The 26,462-nt window shown below is 45.9% G+C and overlaps 1 protein-coding gene across 8 annotated transcripts in view; it reads left to right on the top strand.

Moving 5' to 3' along the window:
* TESMIN (testis expressed metallothionein like protein) overlaps positions 1-26,462 on the top strand; it is an 87,217-nt gene that overhangs the window by 37,935 nt on the left and 22,820 nt on the right. For 3 of the 8 annotated variants that reach the window (XR_009213576.1, XM_058439035.1, XM_058439034.1), the window contains 5 exons: positions 934-1,071; positions 3,318-3,481; positions 4,875-4,964; positions 5,890-6,024; positions 20,106-20,290. Coding sequence is in view for 5 of the 8 variants with exons in the window: in XM_058439035.1 (XP_058295018.1) it covers positions 934-1,071; positions 3,318-3,481; positions 4,875-4,964; positions 5,890-6,024; positions 20,106-20,290 (712 nt within the window). In the remaining 3 variants the exon portion in view is untranslated. Of the gene's footprint in view, positions 1-933; positions 1,072-3,317; positions 3,482-4,874; positions 4,965-5,889; positions 6,924-20,105; positions 20,291-26,462 lie in introns of those variants that run through there. The other 5 variants (XR_009213577.1, XM_058439036.1, XM_058439037.1 and 2 more) reach the window with 5 other exon arrangements.

Genomic DNA, 26,462 nt, shown 5'->3' with positions numbered 1-26,462 from the left:
CCACTGCCTGTCACACTTCAGTGATCCGTGAAAATGCCTAAAGCTGCGCACCGCAGGCTGGGGCTGTCCAGCAGCACATACTGCAGCGATGGCCCTGTGCTAGGGGCTGTGCTGCTGGACAGTACCGATTCCAAATGTCAACCCCAGGAGGGGGAAGGGAGGCCACGGACTTCCACCGTGACCTCTGTATTTGAATTTTTACAAAGAGCATTGAATCGTTTTGTATGTAAAGATATGTATGTATTTGTGTGTATAGATAGATTAAAAAGGGACAACAAATAGACCTGGATAACAAATCATGTGTATTGCTTGAGAAAGGCATGGCCCAACAGTTGAGACCTGCTTTGAAGTCAGCACGGGGACTTTGAATCAGGATCTCGCCACTTATCAGCAGTTATTTAACCTCTCGGTGCCTGGGTTTCTCCAGGTATAAAACAATCATACATTAGTAGATTTTACTTCCTGCGATCGCTGAGGATTAAATGAGAGGGCATGTATATACAAATCCCATGGAAAGACGCCTGGCACACGGTGTGTTGAGTTGTGTTCAGGCAGCGTGAGCTGCTAGTATGGTCCACGGTCTCAACCATCTTAGGAAAGAGGGCCCCAGAAATGCTGGATGGAAATGTGTCGACAGAGAAATGATGATTTTCTTTGCATCTTTACCATCTATTTTTTTTTTTACAGTAAATATGTAAGACTTGGAAACTCACAAAACAAAACATGAAGAAACTTTAGCTACAATATACCTTTTTGTGTATGGAAACAAATTGAAATCAAACAAGAAGGGGCTGCACCTTCTGAACCATGTAAAGAGACTCACTGCTTACTGTGGCACCTTTTACAACAATCAGATTCAAATGAGATATCCTTCATTGAGCTGAGTTTTGAATGATAAAATCCATCCTGATGGAGCTTCCCATTCTACCCTAGGCATGTCTTGGTAGAAATCCAGAAGCTTTCCAGCCAAAAATTGGGAAGGGCCAACTGGGCGATGTCAAGCCCCGGCACAACAAAGGGTGCAGCTGCAGGAGGTCAGGCTGCCTGAAGAATTACTGCGAGTGCTATGAGGTTAGTGCCCAGCTCCCTAACTCACTAAAAAAAAACACAGGTAAATATTTTGAGTAGCTTTTGTGGTTAAAAAACTTCACTGTAATTTAAAAAGATAAATATAATTATTTTTTTCTTCCAGAGTTTCTAGAAGGGCACTTATATTAATCTGAATTAATTTCCCAAATACAAGCTAAGCTTTGTAAACCAGGTCAGTTCACTGAGGGCTCCTTTTGGAGCATGTTGCTTCCCCTGAGCCCAGCCCTGAGTACCCAGTGAGGGTGCCCTCTGCATGGCTTTGTCCCTCTGCGGCCACTGATCCACACTGGTCCTCCAACAGGGTGGAAGCTCCCAGAGGGCAGCCGTGCCTCTTCCTCCCTGAGCAAAGCCCAGGTGCTCTAGGTGGGGCCGTGGGGGACAGTTTGGTCTCAAAGACTCAGTCTGTTCCAGGTCCCTGTGGCGCTTGTCCCCAGACATCCATTCACCTGGTGCTTTGACCAAGGGTAGCTCCTCCCTGGCTCACAGCCCCATCAGAGACCAGAATGGACAGTCAGCCTAAGCCAATGGAGAGAGGCTAACAAAGCAAGCTGCAGATCACGGCCTGGACAAAAGCTTTTTCTTTTCCCAAAGATGTAATGACAGCAGAGGAACCCACTTTCCCCTTCAGTGCTGTCACTGTTTCACCTCTCTTTGCTATTTCTCTTTTCATTTGTGTTGAGGGAAAGGAGGAAAGAGAAAGTGAGGGAACCCTTAGGCCCTATCAGGGGAGCAGCTGGGCAAACCTTCCTTACAAACCTCTGTTTTGGTTTGCTTGAGGTCTTTTGGGGGTTCCTGTGAATTATACTTTTCAAAGGCTGTTCACAGAGGGTCGGGCTTGAGAACAGTCCACCTGATTCTGGAGACATGCACTGAAAGATCTGGGAAGGTGGACCCCACAGTCCCCAGCTAGGATGTGGAAAACACAGTCAAAACATGACAGAGATGCACAGTTGAAACGGGACTGACATCACCCCCGAGGAACCACTTTCAACTGCACCCACAGCAGCTCCTCTGTCCTGCAAAACACCCTCACTGGCTGCCATGGAACTGTGGCTCAGCCCACTTCCCCAAGGCAGAGCCTATGCTGGGCACAGCCCACAGAATGTGCAGGCTCAGAGGAAAGGGATACTACTGTCCTTTAGTCTCTGGCATTTGTGTAGACTAGAAACTCTGAAAAGCCTCCTGCTTCAAAACACCCAGAGGTGCAGATGAAACAGAACGCATCCTCCTGAAGATGCATCTCTCAGCTGGAAAGAGCAGAGGGAAATCCCCGGGGGGGAGCTGAAGGAAAGAGAAAGCCAAAAACCATAGTGATTGGCAGTGCCAGCTCTCAGTCAGCCCCTGGGGCCCACACGAGCAAGGATTTGGCATGAAGGGGCAAGAGGGGGCTTGCTGGGTACAGATGGGACACGCTGGCCCCCTGAGCATCACATTGCCAGGAAAAGCTTGAATCAAAATCCACCCGTAAGGCAGTAGGAGAGGTCTCCCCTGAGAGCTCCCAGCCACAGGCCTGCTCTTGGGCAGGTTTCGAATTCTACTCTCTTGTACATTTTCTGCGCCCATAGAACCAGCATAATAGCCTCACATGCTGCAAGAGAACCATAAGTTAGAGTTTTATAATCAGCTAAGGCAGGCTTTCTTCAAAACAAGTCAAACGAAGCAGCCTGTTGGCTCCCCGGTGGAGAAGGGAGAGCAACGCCCTCTCTCTGCTTGGGACTCACACCCACACACTCGGCCTCCGCTCTGTCAGCAGCAGGACTACTGCATCTCCACAACAGCAGCGCGTGATGAAAACTGCAGATCACACACACACACAAACACACACACACTCTCAAACGCACACACTCAAACACACAGTCACACACACATTCACATTCATTCACACATATACACACACTCACATACCCAAACCCCACATACACGCATATGCACACACACACACACACTCGACACACACACACCCCACACACTCATATACAGGCTCAACACACACACACTCTCACCTACACATTCACACTCAACACACACACCCCACACACACTCATACACACACTCACATTCAACACACGCTCTCACCCACACATTCACACTCAACACACACAGACACACACACACTCTCTCTCATGGGCAAATATACGCGAAGAATTATTTAAGGTCCAAATAGAATTTGTCAGTTTTTGGTGACTTGTGGGACAACCTAATTTTATTGAAGCATTTTGTATTACCAGGCCCAAATTATGTGTTCTTCTATTTGCAAATGCATTGATTGCAAAAATTATGAAGAAAGCCCAGAACGAAAGACACTAATGAACATGCCAAACTACATGCAGACTGGAGGTTTGGAAGGCAGCCATCATCTGCCACCAGGACTTCCAAAATTCAGTCAAGATAGGTAGGTACTTTGAACTACCCTCTGCTAATGGAGGGAACAGAGGTTAATTTGAGAGGAGAATTAAGGACAATTTATACACTGGAAAGAATGTGTGAGCCTGCAGGGGCAGGCGTGTGTTCGGGGGCGGAGGGAAGCTGTTCCTCCCTCCATGGGCTAATCCTGGGTGGCGACCGTGTTTCCTTAGAGGCCCCGCTGCGGAAACCTGTTTTGTCCTCTTCGTCTGCTCAGCTCGGCCTTTTCATCCTCACTGTCTGAGTTACTCCCATTTTGTACCAGAAAAAAAAGAGCCCTGCTGCCAGGATCACCAGCAGGGCCAGCAGAGTTCTGACACTGTCTTTGCATTAATACAGAGCCACACCAACCCAGGGCAGCAAAGACAGCGCATGCCTCCCTATCCTTTATCGTGGGAAGTGGCAGCAAAGAGCTGTACTTGGTCCAAATTGTTTTCCTTACTAAGGATTGTGGATCCAGATTAGTTGGATAATTTTGCATTTATCAGTTTTGGAATTGTAATCCTAGTAGTTCTCAAGGTTGAGTCATAATTTTACTGTCTATTAGATTCCATTCATTTGTTTAAAAAAAACTTCTTTGAGTTCAATGTAATGGTCATATCATGATAAAGTACCAGATGTCATTAATTAATATTTTGCAAAGCCAAATTCATGCTTATTTGGTTAGAGAGATATCAGAAATACTCATGATTGTGACCTACAGGGGTCTTTTTTTTGAGACCAGGGTTTTCACTCAGTTGCCCAGGCTGGAGTGCAGTGGTGCGATCACAACTCACACAGCCTCAACCCCCCAGGTTGAGGTGATCCTCCCACCTCAGCCTCCTGAGTAGCTGGGACTACAGGCACGTGCCACCACATCCGGCTGATTTTTCTATTTTTTGTAGAGATGGGGTCTCACCATATTGGTCTCGAACTCCTGAACTGTGATTCATCCACCTCTGCCTCCCAAAGCGCTGAGATTACAGGCATAAGCCACTGTACCCAGCTGACCCACAGAGGTCTTTATCAGTAAAAATTTACCAAAACCTGGCTGCATTGTCTGTGAAGTGATGTGTGAAAATGTCATCGCCTGCAGCAGGATGTGTGTTCCGTGGAGTCTGGCGGGGGCCTGTACATTGGAGCCTGGTCTTGCAGTGTTAACAGCCCTTCTTTTCCCAAGGGCAGCCCTGTCTTTTCTTCTTCAACCACAGTCATCGTGTATTGTCTTTATAGAGAGACTTTAATCCAACATTTTGCTTTATTTTTATAATCCAACACTTTTTAATCTTTTATAAAGTTTTCCTGAAAATTTTTCGACTTAGCACCACTTGGGTTGCTATCTAGCTAAGCCACAGTTGCCCCCTGAGCTCAGTGGGGAGAATAGCTGGTCCTATGTGATGTAGTACAACTTGTCTTTCAGAACCACTTTCACAGCTCCAAGTGGCATTGAAGGGAGAAGGCCGTCCTGACAGCAGGACCCCAAGGCTTGACAGGCGAGTCTTCAGAACACTTGGCCTTGTCTGGCTGCACATGGTCCTGTGGGGAGGAGAGGCAGACACCCAGCATGGACAGGACTCAGAGCAAAGCTGCCTGGCTTGTCCCCATGCCCTGCCTCAGCTAAGAGTCCTGCTTCCGCAATTTCCCACCTGGCCCACGTGCTTGACACTGTAGCCCGGGATCCTCTGGGTTTGTCAGTGGATCTAATTTTGAGGAAATTTCAAACCTGCCATGAGAGGGATGTCAAAAACTGACAGATTTACTTGTCCTCTGTGTTATTCTTCTAAAAGCAGTTAATCCTTTCTTTCTTTTCTTTTCTTTCTTTCTTTTTTTTTTTTTTTTCAAGACAGGGTCTCGGCTGGGCGTGGTGGCTCACGCCTGTAATCCTAGCACTTTGAGAGGCCAAGGAGGGCAGATCATAAGGTCAGGAGATCGAGACCATCCTGGCCAACATGGCAAAACCCTGTCTCTACTAAAAAGACAAAAATTAGCCGGGTGTGGTGGCACATGCCTGTAATCCCAGCTACTCGGGAGGCTGAGGCAGGGGAATCACTTGAACCAGGGAGTCAGAGGTTGCAGTGAGCCGAGATCGTGCCATTGCACTCCAGCCTGGCGACAGAGCAAGACTCAGTATCAAAAAAAAAAAAAAAAAAAAAAAAGACAGGGTCTCACTTTGTTGCCCAGGCTGGTCTTGAACTCCTGGCTTCAAACCATCCTCCTGCCTTGGCCTCCCAAGGTGCTGGGATTACAGGCCACTGTGCCCGGCCTAATAGTTTCCAGTATGAGGAAGACAACGTTAGATTTTAGTGGATGATGTTCTTTAAAATAGCATGGACAAACAATGTTCTGCTGAATATAAATAGTACTCTAGGTAGAAACGGTGCGCTGTTGAGCGGCCTTTAACTGCTCTGTTTCTGACAGGCGGCCTTCCTCATGCATCTCCTGGGAGGTGGTGGAGGCCACATGCGCCTGCCTGCTGGCTCAGGGAGAAGAGGCCGAGAAAGAACACTGCTCCGAGTGCCTGGCAGAGCAGATGATCCTGGAGGAATTTGGAAGGTGCTTATCACAGATTCTCCACACTGAGTTTAAATCCAAGGGGTTGAAAATGGAGTAGAGTATAAAGTGTGAATGCATGTTGATTTTGTCTTAGTCTAGAAATCTCTAGTTTAGAAAGGTTGTTTAGGGGAACATGAGGCCGGCTCTGCAGCAACAACCAGGCTCCCCTGCATCCCTGGGCCCAGGGAGTTTACTCAGAGCTCTCTGAAGATGTGGCAACCCATGCCCCCTTTTCTGAGGAGGTGCGTGGCCTGAGCACTGTTTGTCTGGCCCAGAGGAGAGAGCTTGGGTTCCCATAGTACTAGGAGAGCGTCTGCAGGGCAGCGGAGGGCACGGCAGGGGAGGGCAGAGCAGGCCCTGTGGAGGGCAGAGCAGGCCCTGAGGAGAGCTCACTCCGGTCGACTCTTCCTCTCGGAGAATGTTGCTCTGGAGGCTGCTCTGCATAAAAACCCTAATGGTTTCTTGTTTGTTTTTCAAATTATTTAGAAATAAGTTCTCTAGATGGGCTGTTATGATACCACTTAAAATCTCTAGAGAACTACTGAACACCCAAAGATTTTCTGTAGGGTAGACATTTCCCCAGAGGCCCGCGAACTGTCAGTCTTTCTAAGGCCCCTGGGAGACGCAGGCAATGGGGCCTCGCAGGCCGGGCTTGCACCAGCATGTCTTGAGTTAGCGGACTTAAAATTATCTAATTTCTTCTGTGTTTCTACTTGAATTGTGGAAAGCTCTATTATCCAATTAACTTCTCCATAATTATTGTTGTAATATTATTATTGTTTGTAAAATATGGTTCACATAACTAGCTTGTGGAAACCAGCAGGTAAAATGAATTCTTAAGTTGATGCTTTTGGTTCTGTTGTAAAGCAAAAATGAGTAAAAATTTCCAATGTCTTCAACTGTTGTCATTAACTTAGTAACTGAAAATGTGTTCATCTGATGAGTACCCACCCTGAAATGTATTGAGAGAATATTCTTTCATGTTTCTGCATTCATTACTAGTGTTGGCCACTTAGAGGGTGTGTAGGAAACTCAAGTACAAATGCAGCAGAGACAGAAGTGTGACTGCTGGGCCCAGGCACTGGGCACATAAGTGAGCAAGCAACCAGGGAGGAAGCTGTCTTTTGTGGAGCTGTGTCTGGAACAGTCTAGTTGCAAACACAGCCACAGGAAGCCACAGAGGAGAAAAGGAAGACTGAATTCTTCCCCTTTGCAATTCCCTTTGGACCCTTGGGATCCAGAGTCTGTGGCAGAAAACCAGAGGTAAAGACATGCATTGTGAGACAGGGAACCCTCAGCCAGCCATACACCCCACTTGCTGTGTGTGCTTTCAGTCCCATCAGCATCACAGCGAGCAGGGAGGCGCACTGCTGGGGGAGCCACCTGGCCCCCTTCACCCTTGGGGGCTGGAAGGTGACCTGGAAATGGGGACTTTGGGAGCTGCCTCTGGGGGGGCTGCCTCTATCCTTCTGTCCCTCTCAGCAACACTGCCAACAGCAAGATCTGCCAGCCACGTGAGTAAAGTTTCTAGTAGCTACAAGTAAAACTTCGAAAAGGAGCAGGTAAAATTAGTTTTAATAATCTTTTATTTATCCCAATGTATCCAAAATACTATTGTTTCAATGTGTAATCAAAATGAAAATGATTGAGATTTCACATTCCTTTATGTGTACCCAATATTTGAAATGCAGGGTGTCTTGTACTCACAGCAGGTCTCAGTTGGCACCAGCCACACCTTAAGGGTTTGGGCGCCTCAGCACAGCCCTGGGGCACCCAGTGGAGGGAGGAAAAGGGAACAATGTCCTCCAGCATTCTCCTGAGGCAAAGGGCTGCCTAGGGAGATCCTGAACCAGGTGTGGCCCACCCGTGGAGCCCGGAGGAAGTGTGAGCAGGGAACTCAGTGGGGGGCTGGGGATACAGGCCCCCCACACTGCCTCCCCCCCGGGAGCCTGCCCTGAATCCCGGGCTCCTATGGAGAAGGAGCCTGAGCTGGCCAAGGATGCTCTGACTGTGGCCAGGTGTACTGCGCTAACACCTGGAGGTGACGGAGGAGCCAACCTGGGCAGGCACGAGCCCTGCAGGGTCTTCCAGCAGAGAAGAAGAACTCGCTGAGTAGGTGCCGCTTGCAGGGGATCCCGTCTGAGAAGTGAAAGCCGAGATACAGACGTGGATAAAGCCACTATGCTGACCAGAGACAGTACAGAAGATGACTAAAAAGCTAGAAAATCACATCTCTTATGTGTCTGGCGGAGAGCCAGTGCTATTTTAAAACGATATACAAATTAACATATCATGTTCTTATTTGAGAGTGTAGCTGTGCAAATTTAACCATATCTTTTTTTTTTTTTTTTGAGACAGAGTCTCACTCTGTTGCCCAGGCTGAAGTGCAATGGCGCGATCTCGGCTCACTGCAACCTCCGCCTTCTGGGTTCAAGTAATTCTCCTGTGTCAGCCTCCTGAGTAGCTGGGATTACAGGCGTGCACCACCACACCCAGCTAATTTTGTATTTTTAGTAGAGACGGGGTTTCACCATTTTGGTCAGGCTGGTCTTGAACTCCTGACCTCAGGTGATCCGCCCGCCTGGGCATCCCAAAGAGCTGGGATTACAGGCGTGAGCCACCGCGCTCGGCCTTAACCATATCTTTCTATTCTGCCCTATTAAATAACTTGGACCACCTTTGTGATTAAGGTTAGATTATCTATTGGTTTTGGGTTTTTGTTTTGTTTATCCGAAAGAAAAAAAAACCTTGTTTTTTCATAGACACGGAGAAGAAATCATTGTTTAGAATGACACGCGCTGAAATCGCTCTTTCCTGTCAGTGAACACAGGCTGCGCACTGCACAGAAAGTCTGGCCGCCAGGGAGCATCCTTAGGATAGAAGGTGCTGTCGGCGGCGGAAGGTCAGCAGAAGGGTTGGTGTATTTTTCATCTCGGCTTGGATGCTCTTATCCCTTTACAAACCTCTCGCCAGTACCTGAAGTTCTGCCAGCACTGGTCCCTTTTCAGTGGGGGCGCGGTTTAAAACCATAATAAGTTATCGTAAGGAGTCAGTTAAAATACTGTCTTAGGGAATTCAAAGGTTGAACCCTCATCCAAGATAAAATGATCAGAGCAGCCAGAGGATACAGAGAGCAGGAGGGGGCGCAGAAGACGAAGCAGGGAGGAGGCCTCCCGTTCTGCAGGCGGCGCGCTCTTTAGGAAGGCAGGTGGGCACAGCTGGGGCCCGGTGAAGCCGCGCTGAGCTTTGTGCATGGGGCCGGCTGTGCGGTCTCCCTGCTGCACTTTCTCCCCAGGAGTCCTTAGCCTCAGAGGAGGGAGGAAGCACGAGAGGAGGGATCACCGAGAGGCATCTTCCCCCAGCGCTGCCTCCATCTTGCGCCCAACCCCCGGCCCCCAGCAGAGGCTGGGGAGCCGCAGGGAGCACTGCCCGGCCCCAACCACCGATAAAACTGGAATTGAAGACTGTCATTGCATGGATGTTCTCTTCATATATTTAAAAATGATTATCAGGAAAAAGTTTAAGCCTCCTAAAAATGGTAGCGGGTTTGTTTGTTTTTTAACAACAAACTTTAATAAAAACTTTAATGTTTGATATTTTAAATTTTCCATACAGCTTTACTTTTTTAAACATGCTTTCTATTTGTACTATTATATGCATCTTTTACTGTAAACCATTTCATGTGTTTATTGGAAATAGACAGACGATAGAAACATTATTACCGAATTATGAAGACAGAGTCTGCAGTGACAACCTTTTTAATGATGATTCCCTAGAAATATATATATTTTAATAGAGGCAGAGTCTCACTCTGTTGCCTATGCTGTAGTGCTGTGGTGCGATCATAGCTCAATGCAGCCTCAAACTCCTGGCTTCAAGCAATGCTCCCAGGTAGCTAGAACTACAGGCTCACACCATCATACTCAGCTAAGTTTTTGTATTTTTATTTTTTGTAGAGACAGGATCTTGCTATATTGCCCAGGCCTCAAACTCCTAGCCTCAAATGATCTTCCCTCCTTGACCTCCTGAAGCACTGAGATTACAGGTGTGAGCCACTGTGCTGGGGTCTCTATTTTTTTTTTTTTTTTTTTTTTTTACTAGAGTATTTTTTAGAGTAGTTTTGGGTTCACAGCAAAACTGAGCAGAAAGTGCAGAGATTTCCCATATAATCCATGCCCCCCAACACGGCAGCCTCCCCAGTACCAACGTTCCTCACCAGAGCCGTCCTTTTGTTACAACTAATAACCCACAGTGATACACCATCATCCAAAGTGATACACCACAAACCCAAAGCCCATGCTGACGTTAGGATTCTCTCTTGGTATTCCACATGCTATGGGTTTTGACAAATGTACAATGGCACATATCCAGGGTTACAGCACACAGAACAGTCTCACTGCCCTAAACCACCCCTGTGCTCTGCCTGTTCATCCTTCCCTCCCCACGACTCCTGGCGATCACTGATATTTTCACTCTCTCCACAGTTTTACCTTTCCCAGAATGTCACTTAAGTGGGATCATACAGTAGGTAGCCTCTTCAGACTGGCTTCTTTCACTTAGTAATATGCATTTATGTCCTCCATATCTTTTCATGGCTTGATAGCTCATCTCCTTTTAGCACTGAATAATATTCCATTGTCTGGATGTACCACTGTTCATCCCTTCACCTCCTGAAGAACATCTGAGTTGCTTCCAAGTTTGGGCAACTCGGAATAAAGCTGCTGTAAATATCTGTATGCAGGTTTCTGTGTGGATGCAAGTTTTTAATCCCTTTGGGTAAATGTCAATGAGCATGACTTCTGGATCATGTAATAAGAATATATTTAGTTTTGCATGAAACCACCAAGCTGTCTTCCAAAGAAGCTGTATCATTGAGTATTCCCACCAGCAGTGAATGAGAGTTCCTGTGGCTCCACCTCCTCACCAGCACTTAGCGTTGTCAGTGTTTGGGATTTTGCCGGTTCTAACAGGTGTGTACTGGTATCTCATTGCTATTTTAATTTGCAGTTCCCCAATGACATATGATGTTGAGCATATCTCCATATGCATACTTGCCATCTGCATATCTTCTTTGGTGATATGTCAGTTGAGGTCTTTTGCTCATTGTTTAATTGGATTGTTTCTTTTCTTATTGTTGGGTTTTAAGAATTCTTTGTATATTTTGGATAACAGTCCTTTATTAGATACGTCCTTTGCAAATCTTTTCTCCCAGTCTGTGGCTTGTCTCCTCACTCTCCTGACAGTGTATTTTGCAGAGTGGAAGTTTTTAATAAAGTCCAGCTCATCAGTTTTTTTTTTCATGGATCATGCGTTTGGCATAGTGTCTAAAAAATCATTGCCATATCCAGACCATCCATACTTTCTCCTATGTTATCTTCTAGGGATTTTATTTTATTTTGTATTTTTTGAGATGGAGTGTCTCTTTTTCCCCCAGGATGGAGTGCAGTGGGGCAATCTCAGCTCACTGCAACCTCCGCCTCCCGAGTTCGAGTCACCCTCCTGCCTCAGCCTCCTAAGTAGCTAGGATTACAGGCGCCTGCTACCACGCCTGGCTAAGTTTTGTATTTTCAGTAGAGATGGAGTTTCACCACGTTGGCCAGGCTGGTCTTGAACTCCTGACCTCAAGCCATCCTCCCGCCTTGGCCTCCCAAAGTGCTAGGATTACACGTGTGAGTCACTGCACCTGGCCAATCTTCTAGTAATTTTATAGTTTACAACTTACATTTAGGTCTATGATCTATTTTGAGTGAATTTTTGTGAGAGGGATAAGAGGCTTTATCTAGAGTCATTTTTTTGCATATGAATGTCCAGTTGTTCTGGCACCATCTGTCAAAAAGGCTCTCTTTTCTCCATGGTATTGCTTTTGTTCCTTTGTCAGAGATCAGTTGGCTCTATTTGTATGAGTCTGGGCCCTCTCTATTCTGTTCCATTGATCTATTTTTCTATTCTTTTACTAATACCACACCATCTTGATTACTGTAGCTTTACAGTAGCCTTCCAACTTTGTTCTTTTCTTTCAATATTTTTTTGGCTATTCTGGGTCTTTTGCCTCTCCATATAAACTTTAGAATCAGGTTTTGTTGTTGTTGTTGTTTGTTTGTTTGTTTGTTTTGGTTTGGTTTTTTTTTTTGAGACAAGATCTCACTATGTTGCCCAAGTTGGAGTGCAGTGGCATGTGATCATGGCTCATTGCAGCATTGACCTCCCAGGCTCAATTGATCCTCCTGCCTCAGCCTCCTGAGCAGCTGGGACCACAGGTGTACATCACCATGCCTGGCTAATTTTTTTTATTATTTGTAGAGACAGGGTCTCACTATGTTGCCCAGGTTGGTCTCAAACTCCTGGGCTCAAGCGATCCTCCTGCCTTGGCCTCACAGAGTGCTGGGATTATAGGCATGAGCCACCATGCCTGGCCCAGGAATCAGTTTTTTGCTATCCACAAAATAACTTGCCAGAATTGTTATTGGAATTGTGTTGAATTTATACATCAGATTGGGAAGAACTAATATTTGACAATATTGAGTCTTCCTATCCACAAGCATGGAATATTTCTCCATTTATTTAGCACTGTATTTATTTCTTTCATCAGAGTTATATAGTTTTCTTCATATAGGTTTTGGTAAATGCATGCCTAAGTATTACATTTTTGGGGGGTGCTAACGTTAAGTGGTATTGCATTTTTAATTTCAAATTTTACTTGTTCATTGCTGGTATATAGGAAAGCTATTGACTTTTGTGTATTAACCTTGTATCCTGCAACTTTGCTATAATTGCTTATTAATTCCAGGACATTCGTTGTTGTTGTTGATGATACTTTTAGAAGTTCTACATAGATGATCATGATGTCTGCAAACAAAGCTTTATTTATTCCTTCCCAATCTGTAAACTTTGTATATCCTTATCTTATTGCATTAACTAGGCATTCCAGTACAATGTTTAAAAGAGTGATAAGAGGAGACATCTTTGGCTTTTTCTCACTATTAATTATGATATTAGCTGTAGGTTTTTAGTAGGTGTTCTTTACCATGTTGACAAAGTTCACCTCTATTTCTAGTTCTTATTAGGAATGGGTGTTAGATTTTGTAAAATGCTATTTCTGCGTGCATTGATGTAATTAATGGGTATCTCTCCTTTAGCGTGTTGATTTGATTAATTACATCAATTGATTTTTGAATGTTAAACCAGCTTTGCACACCTGTGATAAATTCCACTTAGTCATGGCATATAATTTTATTTACACATTGTTGGATTTAACTTGCTAACATTTTGTTGAGGATTTTTGCTTGTATGTTCATGAGAGATACTGGTCTATAGTTTTCTTTTAATGTCTTTGTCTGGTTTGGGTATTAGAGTTATGCTGGCCTCATAGAATGAGTCAGGAAATATTCCCTCCAGTTCTGTCTTCTGGAAGAGATTATAGAGAATTTAAAACAATTTCTTTCCCAAATGTTTGCTAGAATTCAACAATGGACCCATCAGGGCTTCCAAAAATATTTTAACTTGCTTCTTTAAAAATTAAAGTTTTCATTTTGTAATAACTATAGATTCACGTGCAGTTTTAAGAAATAATACAGAGAGGCCAGGCGAGATGGCTCACGCCTGTAATCCCAGCACTTTGGGAGGCCGAGGCGGGCGGATCACGAGATCAGGAGATCGAGACCATCCTGGCTAACACAGTGAAACTCCATCTCTACTAAAAATACAAAAACAAAATGAGCCGGGCGTGGTGGCGGGTGGCTGTAGTCTCAGCTACTGGGGAGGCTGAGGCAGGAGAATGGCGTGAACCTGGAAGGCAGGGCTTGCAGTGAGCCAAGATTGCGCCACTGCACTCCAGCCTGGGCGACAGAGCGAGACTCCATCTCAAAAAAAAAGAAATAAATAATACAGAGAAATGCAATGTACCCTTTATCCAGTTTTCCTAATGATAATAACATCTTACAAATCTATAGGACAATATCACAACCAGGATGGCGACATTGATACTGTCAAGAGACAGAACATTTCTGTCACCTCAAAGGTCTCTCGAGTTCAAGTTGCCCACACACATTTTCCTACCATTCCCATCCCCTCCCTAGCCCCTGGTAACCACTAATCTCTTCTCCATTTCTATAATATTGTCATCTGAAGAATGTTTGATACATGGAATTATATAGTATGTAACTTTTGGGAACTTTTTTTTAAAGACAGAGTCTTGCTCTCTCACCCGGGCTGAAGTACAGTTATGTGATCATAGCTCACTGTAACCTTGAACTCCTGGGCTGAAGGGATCCTCCCCCACCTTAGCCTCCCAAGTAGCTAAGACTACAGGCACGCACCCCCATGCCTGGCTAATAATTTTTATGTTTTATTTTTTGTAGAGACAAGGTCTTGCTATGTTGTCCGGGCTGGTCTTGAACTCCTGGCCTCAAGAAATCCTCCCACCTCAGCTTCTCAAAGTGCTGAGATTACAGGCATGAACCGGCACTCTCAGCCTGTTTTTTGTTTTTTCCCTTTTTTCCATTCAGTATAATTCTCTGGAGACTCATCCAAGTTGCTATGGGTATCAACAACTCATTTCTGGCTGGGTGTGGCAGCTCACACCTATAATCCCAGGGCTTCCAGGGGCCAAGTCAGGAGCCTGGGCAACAGAGTAAGACCTTTTCTCTAAAAAATAAAAGTAAAAAATAAATAAACAAAAAGCCACCCAATTTATTCTTTTTTATTGCTGAGTAGTAGTCCATGGTGTAGATGTACCACAGTTTAACCATTTACCCATTGAAGGACATATGGGTGGTTTCCAGTTTGGGGCTATTATGAATAAAGTTACTATGAACATTTGTGTACAGGCTTACGTGTAAAGCTAAGTCTTCATTCCTTGCAATAAATACCCAGGAGTGCAATTGGTGAGTTGTATGGTAGTTGCATATTTATTTTTATTTTTAAAATTTAATTGTTTTGAAATTTGTGTGGGTGCATAGTGGGTATATATATTTATGGGGTCCATGAGATGTTTGGATACAGGCATGCAGTGTGAAATCAGCACGTCCTGGGGAATGGGGTATCCATCCCACAAACATTCTTTGAGTTACGAACACAATCCAATTACACTTGTTAAGTCACTTTTAAATGTACAATTAGGTTATTATCATCTATAGTCACCTTACTGTGCTATCAAATAGTAGGTCTTATTCATTCTTTCTATTTTTGGTACCCATTAACCAAGTTGCATATTTAGTTTTTAAAGAAACTGCCAAAATGTTTTCCAAACACGCTGTACCATTTTGCATTTCCACAAGCAGTACATGAGCAACACATTTTCTCTGCATTTTTGCCAGCATTCCTTTAATGCTGTCACTGTTTTTTCTTTTAGTCATTCCGATAGGTGGTTAGCCGCACCTCATTGTGGATTTAATGTGCATTTCCCTAATGACCAATGATGTTAACATAATTTCATGTGCTTATTTTCCATGTATATCTCCTCTTTGGTGAAATATCTGTTTATGCATTTGCCCATTTTTAATTTGACTTTTTTTCTTCTTTTTTTTTTTTTTTTTCTTTACGGTTGAGTTTTCAGGTTTTGTTTTGTTTTGTTTGAGACAGAGTCTTGCTCTGTCACCCAGACTGGAGTGTAGTGATGCGATCTCAACTCACTGTAACCTCTACCTCCTGAGTTCAAGCAAATTCTCCTGCCTCAGCCTCCGGAGCAGCTGGGATTACAGGTGCCCACGACCATGCCTGGCTAATTTTTGTATTTTTAATAGAGAAGTCTAATATATCTTTATATATAACTTTAATGGATCATGCTTTTGATGTCAAGTCTGAGAACTCTTTACTTACCATAGATCCTAAGGATTTTCTAAAAGTTTATAGTTTTACATTTTGCATTTAAATCTATCATCCATTTTAAGTTAATTTTAAGAATAAGGTGTGAAGCCAGGTGCAGTGTTGCATGGCTATAGTTCCAGCTACTCAGGAGGCTGAGGCAGAAGGATTCCTTGAGCCTAGGAGTTTGAGTCCAGCCTGGGCAACATAGTGAGATCCCATCTCTAAAGTTAAAAAAACAATGTGTGAGGTTTAGGTCACAATTCTTCTTCAACTTTGATTTTATTTTTTGCCTATAGATACTCAATTGCTTCAGCACCATTTGTTGAAAAGGTTATCCTTTCTTCATTGATTTCTTTTGCGCCATTGTCAAAAACCAATGAATGTATTTGGGTGGGTTTATTTCTGGATTCTCTGTTCTGTTGATCGATGTATCTATACACACAGTCTTGATTACTGTAGCTTTAACTCAAGTAGACTCTTCTTTATTTTTCTTTTTCAAAACGTTGCTTTAGCTGTTCTACTTTCTTTGCCTCTCCATATAAAGTTTAGAATAAGCTGGCCAGGCACGGTGACTCACGCCTGTAATCCCAGCACTTTGGGAGGGCAAGGCGGGCGGATCATGAGGTCAGATCGATACCATCCCGGTTAACACGGTGAAACCCCATCTCTACTAAAACCACAAAAAATTAGCTGGGCGTGGTGGCGGGCGCCTGTGGTGACAGCTACTCAGGAGGCTGAGGCAGGAGAATGGCATGAACCCAGGAGGTGGAGCTTGCAGTGAGCCGAGACTGCACCACTGCACTCCAGCCTGGGAGACAGAGCGAGACTCTGTCTCAAAAAAAAAAAAAATTTTAGAATAAGCTTATCTATTTATTCAAAAAATCTTGCTGGGATTTGATAGGAATTGTGTTAAACCTGTGTATGAACTTGGAAAAAACTGACATCTTTACTGTGTTGAGTCTTTCAATCTATGAACATGAACATGGTATGTCTCTACATTTATTTAAAACTCCTTTGGTTTCTTTCATCAGTGTTGTATAGTTTTTAGTATATAATGATAACATGTTTTATTATATTTACATATTTACACATAAGTATTTCTTTTCTTTTTTTTTTTTTTTTCGAGACAGTGTTGCTCTGTCGCTCAGGCTGGACTACAATGGTGTGGTCTATAATCCCAGCTACCCAATAGGCTGAGGCAGGAGAGTTACTTGAACCCCAGTGGTGGAGGCTGCAGGAAGCCGAGATCACACCAGTGCACTCCAGCCTGGGCAGCAGAGCGAGACTCTGTCTTAAAACAAAAAACAAACGAACAAACAAAACCAAGTTCATGGGTTCTTTCCTCTGCCCTCTACATTCTGCTATTTAGTCCATCCATTGGAATTTCTATTTTGGTTATTGTATTTTTTAGTTCTAAAAGTTCCATTTGGTTCTTCTTTCTAGTTTCTGTTTCTTTGCTGAAACTTTGTATTTTTACTTGTTTAAAGTATGTTTGAAATAGTTCGTTGAAGCATTTCTTTTTTATGATGTCTGCTTTAAAATCTTTGTCAGATAACTCTAATACTCACTATGTCAGTGTTGACATCTATCGATGGTCTTTTACCAGTCAGTTTGAGATCTTCTGGATTCTTGGTATGATAAGTGATCTTTGATTGAAACCTGGACTTTTAGGGTGCTATGGTATGAAACTCTGGATTTTATTTGAACCTTCTCTTTTAGCTGGCTTGTTCTGATATTGCCCTGGAGGGGAAAGGCTGGGGGTGCCACCTCATTACTGCCAGGTGGGGACAGAAGTCCAGGCTTCCCACTCAGTCTCCATTGACACCTGGGCATGGGTGGGCTGCTCCTCATTATGGCTGGGCAGGAGTGGGAGTTCCAGCTCCCCACTAATACCTCCCTTGCTGGGAGGGGTAGGAGCACCTTCTTACTGCACCCCTCCACATGGTCTCTGCTGACACCACAGGAGAAGGGGGTGGCCTTGCCACACTGCGAGGTGGTAAAAGTGCTGATTCTCCACTAGCCTTCCTCTGACACCACCCCAATGCATGGAGAGAAGTATGCCTGTTACTGTGGGGGAGGAAGGACACAGAATCCAGGCTCCCAGGTGGTCTCTGCTGACACTGTAGTAGGGGGTCTTGTTACTGCTGGGGATGGGGTGATTGTGGGGGATGAGGTCCTGGTTCTTTACTTGGCACCCTACAACTTTCCCTTGGTTGGGGTTTGGGCCACCTTGTCACAGCCTTATGAGTAAGTCTAGGCTCCCTACCTAGCATTGGCTGGCCTGGTGAAGCCACAGTGTTTGCTGGGGTGTTTGACTGGAATAGAGTGGTCATTATCTACAATTCTCCATCTTACCAGGCTTCCCTTTCCTGGTCCTTTATCTAGAGAGGGCAGCTTTTGTTGGGGCCTTCGTGGTCTATACCTGTTGGCATTTCTAGGACACTGGCTCCTTCAGCCCAAGTCTAAGATATGTGAGGCAAAAAGAAAACCCAGGGAATTCACCACGGGCTGAAGTTCCTAGCTGGTCTGCCTGTCACTTGGGCTTTCAGAGTCTTCTTATGTTTGCTTTATATATGATGTTCAGGATTTTTAACTGTACTTAGCAAAAGGACAAAGGAAAATTCTACCTGTACTCCATCTCCTGGAAGCAGAAATCACTGGATCATTGTTTTTTTAAAGTTATATCAGAGACTGTCAAGCTTTCTGGTTTCTAGAGCCTTCTTAGTTTTTATCGTGATAACACAGGATAAAATCTTATAAACCAAAAAGTATCAAGACAGATCTCAATCAAGGTAGAGGTTTATTTTGCCAAGTTAAGGACCATGGCTCATGACACAGCCTCAGGAGATCCTAAGAATATATACCCAAGGTGGTTGAGTTACAGCTTGTTTTTTTTGTTGTTGTTTTTTTTTTTTGAGACGAAGTCTTGCTCTGTCGCCCAGGCTGGAGTGCAGTGGTGCAATCTCGGCTTACTGCAAGCTCTGCCTCCCGGGTTCATACCATTCTCCTGCCTCAGCCTCCCAAGTAGCTGGGACTACAGGTGCCCACCAGCTAATTTTTTGTATTTTTACTAGAGATGGGGTTTCACCATGTTAGCCAGGATGGTCTTGATCTCCTGACCTGGTGATCCGCCCACCTCGGCCTCCCAAAGTGCTGGGATTACAGGTGTGAGCCACCGCACCCAGCCAAGTTACAGCTTGGTTTTATACATTATTTGGAGACAGAAGTTACAGGCAAAGACATAAATCAATACACGTAAGGTATACATTGATTTGGCCCAGAAAGGTGGAACATCTCAATGAATGGGGTAGGGTGGGGAGCTTGTAGGTTATAGGTGGATTCAAAGGTTTCCTGATTGGCAATTGGTTGAAAGAGTTAAGCCCTTCTGAAGAGTTGAAGTTAACTTGAATTAAGGGAAGGTAGACGGAGGTGGGAGGGATCGGTTGTGGAAGGCAAGGTTCTTGTTATGTAGATGAAGACTCCAGGTAGCAGGCTTCAGAGAGAATAGACATTCAGGTGAATGTCTCTTACCAGACCTTAGAAAGGTGTCAGACTAGGAAGGAGATTCTCTACAGAATGCAAATTTCCCCCACAAGAGTCAGCTTTGCAGGGCCATTTCAGAATATGTCAAAGAAATATATGTGGGGCTAAAATACTTTCATTTCCTTCAGGGTTTGTTATCTGTCATGTGATGCTATACCAGAGTCAGGCTGGAATTTGGTATCTTATTGCTAAAAAGAGGCTGATTTGTCAGTCTCAAGATCTCTGTTGTAATGTGAATGCTGGTCCCTGGTCAGCTGTGTCTAAACTCCATGTGGAAGAGGCATAATGAGCATGTCTGGCCCCTGCCTTCCCAACATGACCTAATTTTTGAGGCTTCTTTGGGGTCCCCTTGGCCAAGAGAGGGCTCCATTCAGTTGGTCAGGGAGCTTAGAATTTTATTGGAGGCTTACAATCCTGACTCCAAAATGTACAAGAATCCCTTTTTTTTTTTGCATTGAAATAAAAGTTTCCTGGGCCATATGTTAGAAAATGATCAGCTGTAAATTCTTTACATCTTTGGCGTTAGGATTTCCTTATCCCCGTAAGACTCTCTTCCCTCCTGCTTTTTTTTTTTTTAATTAAAAAAAATTTTTTTTTATTACTTCTTTTTATACAGGCAGGGTCTCACTATGTTGCCCAGGCTGGTCTCCCACAGTGCTGGGATTACAGGCATGAGCCACCACACCCCGCCTCTCTTTCTTCCTCTTAAACAGCACTTTTCCTCCTTCCTCCAGGGAACTCCTGAGTGCAGGCCTCTTCCTCAGACTGGCCCACTGCTCGCCTGCCTCCACCATGCCAGGCGCCCTCAGGCAGCATCACGCTGGTGTATGCTCTGCTCCTGGTTACATAGAGCATATGAAAGGTGGATGGGCTTTCATGCTGATCAGCTTTCATGATGGAGACAGCCACCTCCTCCAAGGTGCACAACCTCAACACTCCACCTCTCCACTAGGCATCCGGGTGTTTCTCAGGCCTGTCTGTAAATCCTTCACTTTCCGAGGTGGCTGGAGAACACCTTCCCTTGAAAAGACTGCTGTTGTTAGCAACAGATTGATCCAGGATGGCTGCGGCCAGCTCCAACCACGTTCTCTCTAGGAAGTAAAGACGTCACCTCTGTAGCCTCGCCCATCACAGCAAACGGCACCACAGCCGCTCCTGGCCCCTCACTTCCTTTCCCTCACCTTCCGGCTGCCACCTGCCCCACTCCGTTTATACCTAAAAGGAAGGCAAGGTTTAGACAAGGAGGTAAATGATGCCACAGGGTGAGAGTCCGATATCTTTGTGCTGCTGACCCCGGCCTCGCACCCCTGCACAGAGGCCACCCACCTGCATGGAGGCTGGGCTCCTCGGCCCTTCGTGAACACTGCTCAGGAGGCTCCTGTGAGCCACGTGCAGTGTGGAGAGCCCAGCACTCAGCACAGCATCATTAATCTCGGTTCCTTCAGGCACTTCTTTCTCACGGTGTAGTGAGGAGAGACACATCTACAAACAATTAGAGTGACAGGCATGCTGATTAGGGTGGCACTGCACATGCTGGGGGCGGAGGAACGGGAAGGGCACTCTGGACAAGGTGACCCTGGAGCGGAATCCCGTGGGATGCTTAGGAGTTCCCCAGGCCTTGAGAGGGACGCGTGCAAAGGCCTTAGGTCAGGGAGGCCGGGCCGCAGTCGTGGGGTCTGCAGGACTGAGTGCAGGAGGCTGGGGGGCGGGCTGAGGCAGAGACAGTATCCATGGCCACTGGATCTGGGGGCAAAGGCTACAGGAAGACCAGACAGGACAGGCTGCACACCGTGGGGCTGGAGCCCAGTGGCCGAGGTCTGGTCCCCAGACATACCAGCGCCTCCTCCATGCCAGGAGCTCCCTAGGCCTTGGGAGGGACGTGTGCACAGGCCTCCAGTGAGCAGCAGCAGCGGCAGGAAAGCTTGCTGGGGGCCCAGCTCCACTAGCTCCAACCCACCCAGCCCTCCTGGCTCCGACACCCTGGGGAGGGGCCTGGCCACTGCCTCCTGACAGGGCCTCGGGGAGTTCTGATGCCTGCCCAAGTTGGAGAACTAAAGAGATTTTAAAAAACGTGGAAGAGGATAAATGCAGATGGTGAACAGGGAGTGAGGGGTGGGCCCAGGTGTTTAGCCCACCAGGTGGGTGGCGTCATTACCTCTGGGCTGGGAGTGGTCTGAAGCGCCAGAGACCCAAGGCCACCGAGTGTCAGCATGGACCCTGCAGGTTCGGGTGGGAGCCGGGGTGGAGCTGGGGACCTGAGCTGGGGAGCCCAGCCGGGGACCTGAGCCAGGGCACAGCTGACTGGTTGGCGTGGGGGGGGGGTCACCAAGCAGGGAGACGGATGCCAGGGCTTGTGCCCCCTTGAAACAGGTCTTAGGCAGCAAACTGCCAATGGGGGGAAACAAACTGGGAAGCCACCTCCCACTCCCAACGCACAGCCGGCTCTGGTGAAACCAAAAAGGCCTGTGTACTGCCTCCCACGTTGACAGAAATGTCCGGCTTTTCCCCCACGCCTACCTTCTTTTTTTTCTTTTTTTTTTGGGGGGATGGAGTCTCACTCTGTCGCCAAAGCTAGAGTGTGATCTCGGCTCACCGCAACCTCTGCCTCCCAGGAGCAAAAGATTCTCCAACCTCAGCCTCCTGAGTAACTTGGATTACAAACGTGCACCACCATGCGTGGCTGATTTTTGTATTTTTAGTAGAGATGGGGTTTCACCATGTTGGCCAAGCTGGTCACAAACTCCTGACCTCAAGTGATCCGCCCACCTCGGCCTCCCAAAGCGCTGGGATTACAGGCATGAGCCACCGCACGAGGCCGCCTGCCTTCTTTTCGAAAATTCTGGGATGATCTTTTTATCTCTGCTCAAAAGACTCAGTCTCTGTCACGTTAGGAGACATTCCCACAGGCCTTCCTTCAGGCAGCACTATCCCAGCACACACCTCCTTTTCAAGTGCCTCCGTGTGAAGAGACCACCAAACAGGCTTTGGGTGAGCAACATGGCTGTTTATTTCACCTGGGTACAGGCGGGCTGAGTCCGAAAAGAGAGTCAGCAAAGGGTGGTGGGATTATCATTAGTTCTTATAGGTTTTGGGATAGGCAGTGAAATTAAGAGCAATGTTTTGCGAGCAGGGGTGGATCTCACAAAGTACATTCTCAAGGGTGGGGAGAATTACAAAGTACATTGATCAGTTAGGGTGGGGCAGGAACAAATCACAATGGTGGAATGTCATCAGTTAAGGCTATTTTTACTTCTTTTGTGGATCTTCAGTTACTTCAGGCCGTCTGGGCGGATACATGCAAGTCACAGGGGATGCGATGGCTTGGCTTGGGCTCAGAGGCCTGACATTCCTGCCTTCTTATATTAATAAGAAAAATAAAACAAAATAGCGTTGAAGTCTTGGGGCAGTGAGAATTTTTGGGGGGTGGTATGGAGAGAGAATGGGTGATGTTTCTCAGGGCTGCTTCAAGCCGGATTAGGGGCAGCGTGGGAACCTAGAGTGGGAGAGATTAAGCTGAAGAGAAATCTTGTGGTAAGGGGTGATATTGTGGGGATGTTAGAAGAAACATTTGTCCTATAGAATGATTGGTGATGGCCTGGATATGGTTTTGTATGAATTGAAAAACTAAATGGAATAAGAGAAGGAGAAAAACAGGTATAAAAGGTCTAAGAATTGGGAGGACCTAGGACATCTGATTAGAGGGTGCCTAAGGAGATTCAGCATAGTCCTGCCAGCAAAGATTATTTATTTACTTCAAGAGTTTAGAGTGGCAGTTTGGGATAGTACCAGGAGATACCAGCTGTGATGGCTTGGAGAAACAGTGTAAACCAGCAGTGTAAACAAGAGCAGGGCATGTATGAGTAGTTGAGAATGGTGAATAGCATGACTAGACAGAAGATAGTAGGGATGACAAGTTTTTTGGGGGCACAGTCTAAGTTGGTCTGGTGTCTGGAATGAGACTGGAGCCTAATAAAAAGGAGCGTCTATATAGGAGCTTAAATAGGCTGTACCTTGTAGCATTCTGAGGACAGATCTGACTTCTGAGAAGTGAAAGTGGTAAAAGTATTGTCCTTTTTAAGTTAGTGGCTGAGCTTGGTGAGGTGTGTTTTTTTTTTGTTTTTTTTTTTTTTGAGACGGAGTCTCGCTGTGTCGCCCAGGCTGGAGTGCAGTGGCGCAATCTCAGCTCACTGCAAGCTCCGCCTCCCGGGTTCACGCCGTTCTCCTGCCTCAGCCTCTCCAAGTAGCTGGGACTACAGGCACCTGCCACCACACCCGGCTAATTTTTTTGTATTTTTAGTAGAGACGGGGTTTCACCGTGGTCTCGATCTGCTGACCTCGTGATCCGCCCGCCTTGGCCTCCCAAAGTGCTGGGATTACAAGCGTGAGCCACCGCGCCCGGCTGAGGTGTGTTTTTAAAAGACCTTCATTCCGTTCTACTTTTCCTGAAGACGGAGGACCGTAAGGGATATAAAGGTTTCACTGAATACTAAGAGCCTGAAAAACTGCTTGGCTGATTTGACTAATAAAGGCTGGTCTGTTATCAGACTGTACAGAGGCGGGAAGGCTAAACTGAGGAATTATGTCTGACAGAAGGGAAGAAATGACTGAGTGGCCTTCTCAGACCCTTCAGGAAAGGCCTCTACTTATCTAGTGAAAGTGTCTACTTAGACTAAGAGGTATTTTAGTTATCTGACTCGGGGCATGTTGAGTAAAGCTAATTTGCCAGTCGTGGGTGGGGGCAAATCTTCAAGCTTGATGTGTAGGGAAGGGAGGGGGCCTGAATAATCCCTGAGGAGTAGTAGAATAGCAGATGGAACACTGAGAAGTTATTTCCTTGAGGATAGATTTCTACAATGGAAAGGAAATGAGAGGTTCTAAGAGGCGGACTAGTGGCTTGTACTATAGCATAGCCTGCCTTTGCTGGTGTGTGGCGATTAGGCCTGGTGGAACTGCCATCAATAAATCAAGCGTGATCAGGGTGAGGAACAGGAAAGAAGGAAATATGGGGAAATGGGGTGAATGTCAGGTGGATCAGAGAGATACAGTCATGGGGGTCAGGTGTGGTATCAGGAATAATGTGGGAGGCCGGATTGAAGTCCGGGCCAGGAACAATGGTAATTGTGGGACTTAACAAAGAGTGAGTACAGCTGAAGGAGCCGGGAAGCAGAAAGTATATGCGTCAGGTATGAGGAAGAAAATAGATTTTGGAAGTTATGAGAAATGTAGAGAGTCAGTTGTGCATAGTTTGTGATTTTGAGGGCCTCTAAAAGTATTAAAGCAGTGGCAGCCCCTGCACGCAGACATGAGGGCTAGGCTAAAACAGTAAGGTCAAGTTGTTTGGAGAGAAAGGCTACAGGGTGTGGTCCTGGCTCTTGTGTAAGAATGCTGACTGCATTAACCATGCCTAGGAAGGAAGGAAGTTGTTGTTTTGTAAGGGATTGAGGTTTGGGAGATTAATCGGACACGATCAGCAGGGAGAGCACGTGTATTTTTATGAGAATTATGCTGAGATAGGTAACAGATGAGGATGAAATTTGGGCTTGATTGAAGTAATGGGGGCTCTCTGTGAAGCCTTGCAGCAGTACAGCCCAGGTAATTTGCTGAGCCTAATGGGTGTCAGGGTCAGTTTAAGTAAAAGGGAAGAGAGGCTGGGAGGGTGCAAAGGAATAGTAAAGAAAGCATGTTTGAGATCCAGAACAGAATAATGGATTTTGGAGGGAGGTATTGAGGACAGGAGAGTATATGGGTTTGGCACCATGGGGTGGATAGGCAAAACAACTTGGTTGATAAGGCATAGATCCTGAACTAACTTGTAAGGCTTGTCTGGCTTCAGGACAGGTAAAATGGGGGAATTGTAAGGAGAGTTTATAGGTTTTAAAAGGCCATGCTGTAGCAGGCAAGTGATAACAGGCTTTAATCCTTTCAAAGCATGCTGTGGGATGGGATATTGGCATTGAGCGGGGTAAGGGTGGTTAGGTTTTAATGGGATGGTAATGGGCATGTGATCAGTTGCCAGGGAAGGAGTAGAGATGTCCCATACTTGTGGGTTAAGGTAGGGGGATACGAGAGGAAGACGCAAAGGAGGCTTTGGATTGGGAAGAAGGATGGCAATGAGACGTAGCTGTAGTCCAGGAATAGTCAGGGAAGCAGATAATTTAAAGTGTCTCAGCCTGATAAGGGAACTGGGCAGGTGGGGATAACTAAAAGGAGTGCTTAAAAGAGTATTGTCTAAGTTGGCACCAGAGTTGGGGAGTTTTAAGAGGTTTAGAGGCCTGGCTGTCAATACCCACAGCAGTTATGGAAGCAAGGGAAACAGGCCCTTGAAAAGAAGGTAATGTGGAGTGGGTAGCCTCCGTATTGATTAAGAAGTGGACAGGCTTACCTTCCACTCTGAGAGTTACCCAAAGTTCGGTGTCTGTGATGGTTTAGGGGGCTTCCAAGGCGATTGGGCAGTGTCAGTCTTCAGCCGCTAAGCCGAGAAGATCTGGGAAAGAGTCAGAGAGCCTTGGGCCAGAGTTCCAGGGGCTCTGGGAGTGGCTGCCAGGTGAGTTGGACAGTCCGATTTCCAGTGGGGTCCCACTCAGATGGGACACGGCTTAGGAGGAATCCCAGGCTGCAGGCATTCCTTGGCCCAGTGGCCAGATTTCTGGCATGTGTAGCAAGCTCCTGGGGGAGGAGGTTCTGGAGGAACACTTGGCTGCTGCGGTTCAGGCGTTTGGAAGTTCTTGTGTGCTGGAGATGTGGCTGGGCTTTGTCTCACAGTGGAGGCAAGGAATTGCAACTGTTTTCTATTATTGTACACCTTGAAGGTGAGGTTAATTAAGTCCTGTTGTGGGGTTTGAGGGCCAGATTCTAATTTTTGGAGTTTTATTTAATGTCAGGAACAGATTGGATAATAAAATGTATATTGAGAATAAGACAGCCTTTTGACCTTTTAGGGTCTAGGGCTGTAAAGTGTCTCAGGGTTGCTGCCAAAGGAGTCATGAACTGGGCTGGATTTTTATATGTGATGAAAAAGAGCCTAAACGCTATCTGATTTGGGATAAAGAAAAAGGAGCATTAACCTTGACTATGCCTTTAGCTCCAGCCAC

This window comes from Hylobates moloch, unplaced genomic scaffold (genome assembly GCF_009828535.3).
Source record: "Hylobates moloch isolate HMO894 unplaced genomic scaffold, HMol_V3 SCAFFOLD_5, whole genome shotgun sequence".
In the NCBI taxonomy this organism is placed as follows: domain Eukaryota; kingdom Metazoa; phylum Chordata; class Mammalia; order Primates; family Hylobatidae; genus Hylobates; species Hylobates moloch.
The sequence above is the reverse complement of the archived record's forward strand: the minus strand, read 5'-3'. Positions and strand labels throughout refer to the sequence as shown.